This window comes from Pungitius pungitius, chromosome 18 (assembly GCF_949316345.1).
Source record: "Pungitius pungitius chromosome 18, fPunPun2.1, whole genome shotgun sequence".
Taxonomy (NCBI): Eukaryota; Metazoa; Chordata; class Actinopteri; order Perciformes; family Gasterosteidae; genus Pungitius; species Pungitius pungitius.
The window spans coordinates 8,185,689-8,198,688 of record NC_084917.1 but is presented as its reverse complement, the minus strand read 5'-3'; the positions used below and the strand labels follow the sequence as shown (position 1 = coordinate 8,198,688).

Here is a 13,000-nt window from a genome sequence, read left to right as displayed (position 1 = left end):
GCTGCTACCACCTAACACCGAAGACGACGAAAAAAACAACAACAAAAAAAACAAAGAGGAATCTGCCGCAGTTCCTCAGTTCACCGTGTCCATCTCAAAAGAGGTCGGACACGACAATCAGAATCGGAAGCCATTTATTGCCACATATGTTACACGTGGAGGAATTTGACATGAGGTGGAATTAGTAGTTTGCAAAGCTACAGCGCTGTGATCATCAAACGACTGGGTGGTGATGAGAACAAGTGTGTGGGCAAACCTCCTAAATTGGGCTGCCTCGGGAAGACAAAATAAGAAACACGGTAAAGAGTAAGACACCGACCACATAAGAGTACAGTAATGCCTCGGCCTGGTGTAAACAAGCGGAGAGATGAAAGCAGAGACATGTGTGCGTGCGGTTTCCCGTTCATACATTTCTTGTTATTGATCCGCTTCGAACAACTGCTCTGGATACACTTCTTGTCCGTGGCTTTAAAATTGCAGTTGTTGAAAGACAAAAAAAGGGTCAAGTGCACAACATGAAAAACGCCTCTTTCCCTAATGGGCAATTGTGGGGCCAGCAGCCAGGACCTGGAGGTCTGTGCACAGGAAAGGTCCATTATCACTCTGACTAATGGAGGAGGGCGCGACTTCAAACCAAAAGTGGAGGAAAAGAAAAAGAAAACAAGAGAGAAAGATGACGCATGTGGTACAAAGCAGTGTTTCTTTAATGGAGTCCATCAATAATGTTACTTTCCCGACTTTATTGTTGAGAGTAACCGTATTATCAATCCTAGACATGGGACAAAATTAAAGCCTTTTTTTTTAAACAAGGCCATTCTTTAACAGACTTGGAATCAATGTGAAACAAATGTTTGGCAACAAGCTAATCATATCCTCTTTTCTTTGGAACAAAACCTCTCTCCCCTCTCTCCCTCGCTGTTGCCACCGAGTCAAACCCGCAGCCAGTTTACACTCAGACGGGTGCGCTTGTTTTATGTAAACAGACTGTTCTTGTGGCAAAGGGGGTTTGATTAGGAGGCGGCCTACAAATCCTATTAAAAGTACATTCGTCCCTTGCTCGGTGTTTGTTTGAATACCGGAAGAGTAAGAAGGGAGGAAGGAGGTGACTGGCAGGCTGACGTTATTGTTTCCATGCCAATGTCTGTGAATGAACTACTGATTGAGTCGCTGTCCATTATAAAAAAGACGTGTTGTTGCTGTGTTCACCTGTAGGTTCAACTATAACCAAAATGTCAAAAAGACCATCCTCACAGTCAGCCTAGCAACTCCTTGGTCTTGGCTGCGAGCTGCTTGTCAATGTCCACTGCAATGTTGTCCGCCATCTGCTGAATCTGTGAAGGGGAAAACACATTTTGAATCCACATTTTGGGCTCACTTTCAACCATGTTTTTGCCATTACGGCAATGTGACAGAACGTGACAGGACCAACGAAGGATGTGTCTACTTATGACCTCGCCTAAGAAACAGCTGGACATTTGGACATTTTGGGCTGCGGTCACAAACACTTTAGAGCTCAATCATCAGTTACCAATTGACTCTGTTTAGTGTATCCCTTCACGTCCTTACATGAAACCTCCCTTTGTCTGTATTCTCTTTCAAGAACCTCTACATGTAGTAGCACTGACGTTTTTTTTCTCCCACCTGTTTTTCCACGAGTCGCACGGTGTCCTCCGAGTGTCCCTCCTTCGTCTTTTTGACCTGTGTGACAGCATTGGAGCGCACTTTCCTCAGTGAGTCTTTGGCCTTGTTGGTGAACTGTTTGGCCAGCTTGACGAGGTTCTCCCGGTGCTCCCGGGTTACTCTGCAGGAGGACGGGAGGAGACGGTCACATTCTGCACCCCAAAAACTTGTACTCCCTCGCTGTGCGGCAGGAAATAAGATAAATTAAGTAACAAAAATATAAATGATCTAAATATCTACGAACTGCACCAATGAATTAAAAGAAAGGGTTGTTCAGACAACAACTGTGTGTGGACAAAACAAAAAAACAATGCTAAAATGAGAACTTTAAGTGCTCTTAGCATGAAGTCTCAACAATTTTGGTTCAGACTCAAAAGCAACTAACTGAGGTCTCAGACTTGAGCTGAAACAAACAACAACTTTGAATTCACTTTGCAATTGTTAATCACTCAGAAAATCCCATTTCCCTTTTCACTTTCCCTCTTTGTGCTTAATTGACCACTTTTTTTTGCCGTTTTTTGCCTTTGGGACTATTTGCAAACAATCCAAGTGCAGCATCTATTTACCACAAACAATACGTCCTAATTACTGATTCCAGGGCCAATCAAGGAGCGCCTTCTCCTTGGAAATGCAAATGGGGGCTTGGAGCGTGCCGAGACTGATTGCAGGGGGAAAGCAGTCTGACTCTTGTGTCCCTCCTCTGCCAGACTAACACCTGCTGCTCAACGCGTGCACACACGCACACACACGCACACACACGCACATAAACACGGGCCGGCATTTATACTTCCATGCACATGTGTGCATATGTAAAAAAAAAAACGTGCAGCATATACACACACCGAGTGGTTTAGTGAGTGAGGGATGGATAGTTGTTTGTGAGGTTGTTTGACTTGGCAGAGAGAAAAAGAGCGAGTGTGAGTGAGAGAGGTCTAGTGCGAATAGAGAGAAAGAGAGAGAGACCCTCACGTCGACATACTCGGGGAATCCATACATGCAGCAACAGTCTCCCAGAGCTTTACTAACGGGGGAGACATTCAATTCCATGGATGAGGCCTACTGCGAGGTTTAGGTTTAAGTTACCGCATGTATGACTCATTTCATTCATTTATTGGTTACGTAGTCTAAAAAGAATCAAAAATGTAAAATTCCTGTCAAAGAGTAATAGAATATTAGAGTTTTAAAAGAGCTCTATTTAGTGAAATAACCAAAAGAACCTAATCACCTGATTTTTTCAGGGCTCATACTTAAGATCATTGTATAATAATGGTGAGAGAGGGAAAACTGAGGAATGAGAAAGTAAAAGGTGTAATGAAAATAATGAAAAGAAGGAAAGTGTTTCTGCCCCCGGGGCTGTGGCTGTGTGTGTGTGTGTGTGTGTGTGAGACTCACTTGGGAACGGGCACCTTGATAATGGTACCATCCACCTCTGGGTTAAGGTTCATGCTGCTCTCTCTCAGGGCCCGGGTGGCGGCCGCTGTAGCCTGGGGCACAAACACAAAAAGATATATGAACGTGTGTTTTCTTACGAGTCGAAAAGCGGCGCTACAACTGCAGGTAGTGGCCACGTTCCAGCTGGCAGTAATTAAGGTGTTGTGTTTGCAATGTGTGTATCTGGGCGGTGTGTGTGTGTGTGTGTGTGGGTTTGTGTCTGGGGAAGCCCTTGCAGGGTGGAAGTGCCTTAGGCCACTGTCAGCGCTCGGCCCTGTGGGACAGGACTGAGAGGTTGCAGGGCAAGGCGTTGACCCACGGCGCTTTCACAGGAGAGCTCGCTTGTGCACGACACACACACGCACATACACAATATTCTTAAATTTGTTTTTGAAGATGGGAACATTATCTTGAGGTGGGCAAGTAAAGTGAACATGTAAACACTTTTCAAACACAACACTTTTACATAATTGATTTATTCATGTAGTGGCTTTTTTGGATTTCATTTCAATATTTGTTTTTCAGGCCAGCAGGGAAAAAAATATGCTTGCATGTGTCTTAAAGGTAAAAAAAATACTGCATTAGAACCAGATCAAACGGTGCATAGCAACAAGGGGTAGGAAGCCAAATCCTCAGAACTATTAAAAACAAAGTCAAACAAATTGCATGACAATTCCCCCGGCTGAACTTCACAAAGTGTGCAAATGTGTAACTCTAGGAAAAAGAGCATATCGTTTTCCTCTTGCTTTTACCCCTTTCTACTCTACTTCCTTGACAGCTCCTTCTGGCCTCATCCACTGGGGAGAAAATGGCAGCGAGATTAAAGGAATTTATTTGTGCGCGAAAAAAAATTAATTCATGAGGTTTCTTTTCGTTTCCTTTGTCAAACTCATACGCAGCCCGGGCCCTGGGGTTCTCTCTTTGAGCAGGGGGTGATAGATTCAGCCCATACCTATGTTTGATTGTTCTCAGCATCAAATTCATCACCGTTTCCGACGACCACTCCGGTGGTTGCGAAAAAAAAGAGGGGAATTTCTGTCTGGAAAAAAAAAAAAAAAAAAAATGCCGGGCCGGTTCTGGTTAATATGTTGGAGAGGAAGAGAAATCACACTGAAGCTTAACATCAAACGCTTGACGGCACCGTTCAAAGCACAAGAGGCGGAGCGCCGAGGAATGTGTGCGAGGGTCCGCGTGCGTGCTCGTGTGTGAATAGTCCCGAAAAAATGCACTTTATGAACAAAGTGGCTGGATGCTTAAAAGGTGCACTTACACATTCATCCTAAAATCACACACACACACACACAAACTGCCCCCTGATCTCAGCATGCTGGTGGTTGCTGTTAGTTCCTCTTTGCCTTCCCAGGCTGCTCTTAATGAATGAATGGAAAACAATGGTCGGGCCCCTGGAGGGCCTGGTAATGGATAGGCATCATTATAAGCCTATTAGCTCTAGGTGCTGAGGACTCACCTTAACGTTGGGCATAACGGGGTAGTGTGTGTGCGCATTAATGTGTCTGCCTGTGTGTGTGTGTGTGTGGTCTGTGGTTGGAAATAGACTGAGTGAAAGACCATTCAGCCTGAATTTACAGATTTAGGATACCAATACCTACTTAGACTTGACTGGAGAACAAAGATGTGTGGACACGCTTTTCAGGTTCAGAGGGTGACCGGTGGGAAAATAAAAGGTTGGTGGAAGATCGGCTGTTGTAGCAAACAGGTGGTTCTCCAGAAGAAAAAACTTTCCTTTGAATGTCATTTATGTCGACGGGCTAAAACAGGAAACCAGATAATGTCACAATGGCTGGTTTGGACTTCTTTAAAAACCACTTGTATTGTCCCCAAGATCTTGAATCTTTTGTTTTGCCACGCCTCCTTGTATCATTGTGTCTAGCTAATCTTTTGGGCCATGCGGGCAGCAGCGGGGTCCACGTCACTTGGTAGGCTGCTATTTCAGTCTGCTTCGGTTCAGACTGAAATATCGAATCAATCTGTATCTCAACCATGACCTTTTCCTCAAGCCCCACAAAGACATAAGTGTGATTTTGAGGGAAATATCTCAACGATTCGATTACTATTACGTCACACACTCACCACGGGATGAATTGTAATGAATGCTTCAGTGGCTGTAACCTTTACTTGAAAGCCGGTATCAAATATCATTCCCATTGATCGGAACTTGCAGGATTATTAGATGCAACCACTTCAACTCTGCATTTCACATCAATTCTTTTGAATAGTAGTCTCTTGTTTTTTATTTCTATGAAAACACAAGACATTTCAGTTAAATGACCTCCCTAATTAGTCCTTTAAACATCGTATATTTAACTTTTCTTATGGTGGCATCTCTTGAGAGAAGGAGCAGATATTGATCTCTGTACATTTTCTATATGGCCATATTTAAGATGTAGGAGAACTAAATCTCCAACTAGGATCTTCTGTGTATTAATATGATGCAAAATGTTGATTCTCAAGTCCACCAGAAAGTCAGGCCATTGAAAATGTGAGTTATTCCTGCAAAAATATTTCTTTACGGACCTCTGATTAGTAGAGTGTTGTATCATCTAAGAAGAAATGGAGGGAAAGAAAAATAAAAAAGAAGAAAAATAATCCATTCCTTCCTAACCTGGGGGTAAAATGAGGTCATTTCCTCCTCTGCGACAACTCGTATGCAGACATAACCACATATCAGCACACACACACACACACTTTGGGTTTATGTTGCCATCTTTCACCCCAGAACAAAGGGCTCCCCAAGTGATCAATCAATTAGCATCTGAGACACGGTTGGAGAGAAGGAGGAAGGTCAGGTTTCATTTGGACAGAGATGTGGGCTTCAGAGTTCTGGTCTGGCTCACTTTTCCTTCCGCCAAGGTCCGTTCGATCCGTCTGTGCTTCGGATTATTTTCATAAAGCTTTTAGTTACCGTGTCTTTCCCGAGACACACGTATGCAGGTCCGAAGACTCTGCACATGTGTGTCCCTGCGTTTGTTTGCGTGTGCGTCTTACCTCGGGGAAGCTGCTCATGTTGACCATCATGAGCTGAGGGGATTTCATGGAGACCTGTCCCAACTGGTTGAGAGGGAACTTTCCATCTTGAGTTGTCACCACAATGTGATCCAGAGCTCCTAAACAAACGCAGAGAAATGTTAACGGCTATTTACTCGATTCGGTTGAGTAGTTTAGTAATTCAAGGTGTTGATGTAACCTCTCTACACTGTCAATACAACTGTCACACGGATCATGTGCATCTACACAATTTCAGCCTGTACTGCAGTCAATGAATCCACTTTTACTCTCATTTGTTTGCATTATGGTTTATTTGATACTGCAAAGCCTCTCTCTGTTCAACAAAGTTTATACAGTACCAGTCAAATGTTTGGACACTGGTTCAAATCAATGAGAAAGTGTATCCAAACTTTTGAATGGTACTATCTGGGTCCATGTGAGACAAATGAATGTTAACCAATACATGGCTATAGAAAATGATTCTCAAAGAAAATACTGCCTCAAACAAATGGTGAACAGAATCATCATGGATGGATGTGCAGCAGAAGCCACAAACAACACCAGTAAAAAAAACGTCACAATCTGCCGACCCTCCTCACTATCAACAGCGCGAGGAACAAACATCCGCAGACTTCTGTTCGGTCCTCCTCCCCCCCCTCCCCTCTCCCTCCATCCATCCGCCCCTCTCCTCCATCTGGCTAACCTCAGACGCAGTTGTTTCCTCCTTCTCCACCTCTGCCTTGCATCACTCGCTCCCTGCTTACCCGCTGCAGTCTGTGCTGGTAGTGTGTGTGTGTGTGGAAAATAGGCGGGACATGGGTTGAAGTGGGGGTGAGCCAATAGTGCAAGTTTAAAAAACAATTAATCGTACAAATTCAAGTGCGTTTTATGAGGTTATTGAGGTATCAAAAAAGGGGAAAAGAAATAATTAAAAAAGGTTGGTATGACATGTATACCTTTTGTTTAAATGCTGCAGTCCGACTGACATACCGTCTACCTGTCGACCAATTATTCTGTCTCCCTCTTTCACTTTAAAAGTTTATTTTCTTTCTTTGACTACAAAGGTTGAGTACGAGGAGGGCAGCGGGGTTGAGAGGAGGGTCAGGGGAGGATGGCTGGATTGTTTAAAACTGATGATCTAATACATGAAAACGAATGAATGTAGAATATGCTTCAGGCCACATTATTGTACATCCCATACGAGGATGTGGACAATAAAAACCACACAAAGCACAGAGCTTGAATAGCATTGTAGAAAACTGTTAACCGACCCATCATCACACTTTAAGTTGACATGACAACGAGTTGGTGCACAGCGGCTGATTTTTACATCAAGCAGGGGTTCATTCACTTGGAGTCGTCTTTCAGGCCACCTGGTAGCTGCTAGACCAACTCTCACTCTGATTAATGGCTTTTGGTCTCCAACTTTGTCCATCTCTGTTTAGTGCTGAATACGTAGCGAACAGTTGGATTTTAGTAGCTCTGGAAAAGAAAGTTATGCCAAGAGTGTGTAAGAGTGAATCCAAAAAATAATTCACCAAAAGATGGTGGTCGCGTGTTTCATCAAATTTTGAGGAAGCTTTATAGTATCCGCTAAGGAAGTAACCATTTGAGCAGATATGAGGCACATACACAAAATATTATTACCTTCCATTAGCATTACGAGGTGAAGGTCTGTGCTCTCTGGATGTCCTTCAAGTTGTCAGTGGGTTTGTTTCTACAAATGTCCCCATTTCACAATTCAATCCAGTGTTAATAAAAGAACATCGATGAGCAAAAAAAGAAAAAATCACTAACTTGTCTTTTTTCAATTGTATTTAGGAGGTTAAACAAACCCGATAAAAGGTTTCAATTAACTATCTGCAAAAGGAAGACTAACCAAAAGGACATGTTTTTATTTATTTATTTATTTATTTGTCATCTTCTACTGAACAACCTGTAAGTACCTGAAGCTATTTTAAAGTAGTTTGATTCCAAGAAAGTAAGGTTTTTCCCAGTATTGTTGTTATAGTTAAATGTCTCAGTCCCCGCTGTATTGACAATGTTTCCATGGAAACAGAGCTTGTTTTCGGGCCATCTTTACCCATCTGTGACAAACCACAAGATGGTGGTAACAGCATTGATCCATTCCGCCTGCATCCGTGTACAGCTTTCGGCTACACACAAACAAATACACATACAACACGGCTTCATGGTAGCACACACACTGGCACATACAGTTGTATCCACACACACACACACACACACACACACTTAATGAGAGCCAGATGAGAAGTTCATGGAACAAACGTACAAGGCACATATACACACACACACATTTGAACGGCTGACGTCATTCCTCTCCACCATCTCATCTCTCCTGTCAGCCTTTAAGTCCTGCTGCCTCCCCGGATTACCGTGCAGCTGGACAGAGCAGAGGGTTGGATGCGAGGAGCGCAGGGTCAGCAGAGAGTGGATCGGGAGACGGAGCGAGAATGATGGAGGGATGGATGCAGAGACGACAGGAGAAGCGGAAGGAGGACTGAGAAGACGGAGGGCGTGGAGGAGGGAACTCTCGCCATGTGAACAAATGTTTCCTTGTGGTCAAAGAATAGTTCTTTTATTCAAAAGCATGAGACACAGTTCGAATATACAGCTTGAGCGAAGTAGAGAAGGTAATGCCGTATAAACAAGAGAACAGAAAAGGAGGTAAGGGAGGAATATAAAAGGGAGGGATCGAAGATAGAAAATGACTCATAGCAAGACATTTCGGAACGTTGAGAGAAGGGACGATGAAGAACGGACAGATATATTAAAGGAAAATGAAAGGTTTTTAGCATATTTCCAAGGAAAAACACTGCAATGTTAACCATATAAATCAAAGTTGTGCTCATGCCCCTGTTGTTCAACCCTCCTGCGTGTTGTGCAAACTTAAAGAGACTGCACATGCTGCGGATCAAATGTCAGAGAAAGCGCACTTTCATCTGAGGAGGAAAAGCTCAGACAGTTTAAATCTGAAGTCTCATTCTTGCGGCTGCCTCTTCCCTCGGGAGCTTCCATTACACACCCCACCTCCGACTACACCGAGCCCAGCTCACATTTGTTAGAACCCAGAGGCAAAAGGGTCGTGACCTGGATGTAGTCGGGGAAACAGAGGTCAAACTGGGGTCAAGGTGAGGTCACACTGGGGCTCGCTCTCTGCCCTGAGGCGCTTTGTCAGGTAGATGCAAGTTGGAAACAAAAAGAAAGAAAAAAAAAAGAGCAGTTGAAAATCAAACTGCTCAAAAAAAAGACCAAAAAAAACAGCTCCATTGTGATACATCTGCGTATTTAGAGATATCTTTTGGCAGCTCATCCAGCTCAAGAACCACATACTGTTAACTCTGGGCTAGGACAGAACACAACAAAGCATGTGAGAAGACGAGGCGCCTTGTTTGTAGATGATTCAGAAACATTCTTTGGAAAATGTTGATTCATACAGTGGTTTGGCTCTGGGTAAACAATTTATCATTCTGTGTCAACTGCAGATATATCCATTAGATCACAGATTAAATCTACTGTTGGACAAAAAAACTGCTTCCATTATCCTGCCATTCACATCCCTCCCCCTCAGTTTTACATCTAATGAGTACCTGGCACCGATAGACAGCTGTTTCTAAGCTTGTATTGTTTTCTTCTGTCAGGTTTAAGAAGGAGAAGAGACAGATGGATAAAAAGAGAGCGGGAGTCCAACAGAAACTCAAGAGATAAGCTGAATACCTGGCGAGGTTCGGATGCTGAGGTTGCGTGTGAAGTCCTCCTTGAGTGCAGTGAGAACAGCCGCCATGTCCCCCTTCACTTCATCCAAAACGATGATGTCTTCCACCAGAGTCGAATTAATATTCACCTTAGCTGTTTGCCCCTTGGCCTTGGCTTGGAAGATGAAGAGAGGGAAAGAGGCAAATCACTGAGGGAAGACTCATATCTAAGATGGATGACATCCAATCCCGGAAGGTGTACTCCTGTGAACTCCAGTCTCTGCAATCTCCTCACTGACCTTTTGCCTTCTTCGTGGCGTAGAGCCTCTTGGGTGCAGCGGGGCAGAAGGTGTTGTTGGGGTGTAGCAGCGGTTCGGGGAGCCCATATGTGGCCACCAGAGGAGACCGGACATGTCGAAACAGGGACTGACACAGCAGAGGCCGCAGCAGACGCAGGTGATTCACAGACATTACTAAAACAGAAAAAAAGGGAAAATACTTTTTTTTAAAGAAAAAATTGAGAAAAGCATGTCATAGGGAGTGTACATTACAAAGATAATGCCAGTAGGTTTAAAATAACTAATAAAAGCAATACATTTTACAAAGATCAGAGAAGGGCAGCAATGGTCAGTTGATCAAAATAAAGTAATTGCTCATTTCAGCCAGTAGGAGGTAGGCATACATCTAGTACTGACATTAAAGCATCATCTATTTTTCTTCTTGCAAACTATAAGATGATTTCTGAGTAAAATATAAGATAATGAGAAAACAGTAGTTAAACTTGCAAATAACTTTACAATGTTATATTTGCAAATTGAGTATCAGTTGTACCTGACAAATTCAAATAACAGAGTAATTTTAAAGAATTATCTTACAGGTAATCATCATTGGCCTGTTTAACCATTTAAAAACCTTTAGGGTGTTAACAAAACTGTCACATAAAACTATTGGATATGGATTCCTCTATATATTTCTATATTTTTTTTATTTTTATAATTTATTTGGTTTGCCAAAAGATCTTATTCACAGATGGAACAATAATGGCAGCTCTGGTGTAGGCCCTTGCCATTTTCAGGTGTAATGAATAAATTCATTATTTCCCTGCTTCAATCCAATGAGCCAATATGGACAGGACCCGGGCCTTGGCCTCTGAAATGGAGCAGGGCCATAATAAGTATTATTAATTCCACGCCTGCTATGACAAGTAGAGATCCCCGCTGCTGAAGAACGCTGTGCACTGAGCTCCACAGGTCACATCGCATGCACTTAAACTTCGGTCACAAACATGCCAGCTGTCTTCCTCTTGCACACACAAATCGACCGCCAACGCAAAGTCGACTCCCGGCGCACGCACACGTTTGGGCATTCCTGAAGGGGAAAACACACAATGTGAGACCAACCACTGCTTTGGAACAACCACCTCCCACCACGCAAACTGGCTGCCGACTGTGAACTGTGCCACTGAACCTCGGAGTACACAAGCACAGACAAAACTGTTGAGGTATCCAAGCGTGCATGCACGCTCACAGACACAGTCAGTCAGTGACTGTGAACAGCGTGCGGTGCACTGCTGCCTGACTGGCATCCTCTATTGTCTGATGTCTGTGAGGTGAAACAAACTGCTGCATTAAAGACAATTTTGGTAACATTAGAACTTTCCCAGATTGCATCACAGCAACAGAGGTTTTTCCCAAATGATAAAGTAGGAACTTTTTTTAGCCGTTAAATATTGTTTGCATAATATAGCAAGTAAAACGCTTATTTTTGGCAATTTATGTCCAAGCGCCTTGAAAAACACATCTGAAATATGTTTAATTTATTTGTTCAAAGTATGTAAAATATTCTGATTACTTTTTACATGTACCTATTCTTCTAAATGCAAGATCACGTTTCTCCACTAAATCATTCAATTTAACAAAATGTAAATGTCCTGTACTTATTTTTTTTCCAGTAACATTTTGAAATGTGTTCACAAATATGTCAGAATAAACCTTTTTTATTTAATTGAAGATTTTAAACTTCTCCTCCAAACACAACACTGATCCCAACGCCGGCAATATCTATGAACCAAAATCTAAACATATTTCAATGTCAATATTTAGGCTAGATTGAAGACTACAATACAAACAAACCCATACCAGGCATCCATGGCTGGCAGGTTTCCTGACAAGCTGCTGTGATAGGGCGCACGGTGGCGGGGCAGATATGCTCCGATGTGGGACGGTGACAGATCTCTTTAGAGTGGAAGTCAAGCAGAAAAGGGGAAGCACAGGTGTTCAGTGGGATACTGTAGCCTGTGTATCCTGTAGATTTCACACAGTGCAGCAGCTGCAGGCACACCTCTCCTCCTTCCAGCGGCAGGAGACAGCTGGTGAGCCCGCATGATCTCTCCTCTGCACACTTGAGGCAGAAAAGTATTACCCCCCCACCAGCACTTGGTTTGGCCTCTTGAAGAAAATTCTTCAGAATTTGAATTTGAATCGTCAATTCACACACGTTTATTTGATTAACTACTCAGTCTATGATGTGACATTAAATGTAGAAAGAAAATAATGGGATCAACCTCAGCAACGTTGTTATCATTGGGCGAGCACCTGAAAGAATCAAACGGGGCAATTTCCAATATAACATTCCGAGATGAACAGATACAAACTCCTGGGTCCAATATTCCGTTCAGTTCATGCAAGTGGCGCCACAGGTTTGTGGCAGTGTTGATGTTTCTAATCGGTACTCGAGTAGTGTCGAAAACACAAAGCGTAGGCCAAATACTAAAGACTTCCCAATAGTAGCGTGTGACCATCTTTAGGATAACTGACTATTCCTATCACTTTATGTAACGTTGGTCTAAGTGAGGCAGTGTGAAGGTCGATGCTATGTAGCGCCTTGTTGTGCACAAACCACGGGCTAAATACTGAACATAAAACGTCACCACGTAGTTGCTAAACACAACACTAACGTTAGCGTCAGCACAGACCCGGCAAAACCCAACCTTAACCTGTAAATGACACCAAACGGCACACCTACTTACTTTACAGCATTTACAGAAGCATGTTAGCTGGGGTAAAGCCACATTTTACATCTACATCGTCATCACCAAGCGCCGAACGTTTAGAATGTTCAGTTGTGTGTTCGAAACTACGTACAGCGCGTCCCGAATAGGCGGGGTT

The 13,000-nt window shown here is 43.2% G+C and overlaps 1 protein-coding gene across 1 annotated transcript; it reads right to left on the bottom strand.

Moving 5' to 3' along the window:
• Positions 1 to 686: 686 nt before the first annotated feature.
• mrrf (mitochondrial ribosome recycling factor) lies at positions 687 to 12,985 on the bottom strand. Its single transcript, XM_037484656.2, has 7 exons — positions 12,862 to 12,985; positions 10,133 to 10,306; positions 9,856 to 10,008; positions 6,118 to 6,236; positions 3,073 to 3,164; positions 1,642 to 1,801; positions 687 to 1,331 (listed from the first exon to the last, which is right to left on the bottom strand). The coding sequence occupies exons 2-7, from the start codon at positions 10,302 to 10,304 to the stop codon at positions 1,254 to 1,256; spliced, it is 774 nt and encodes a 257-aa protein (XP_037340553.1). The 5' UTR covers positions 10,305 to 10,306; positions 12,862 to 12,985; the 3' UTR covers positions 687 to 1,253.
• Between the last annotated feature and the right edge of the window lie 15 nt (positions 12,986 to 13,000).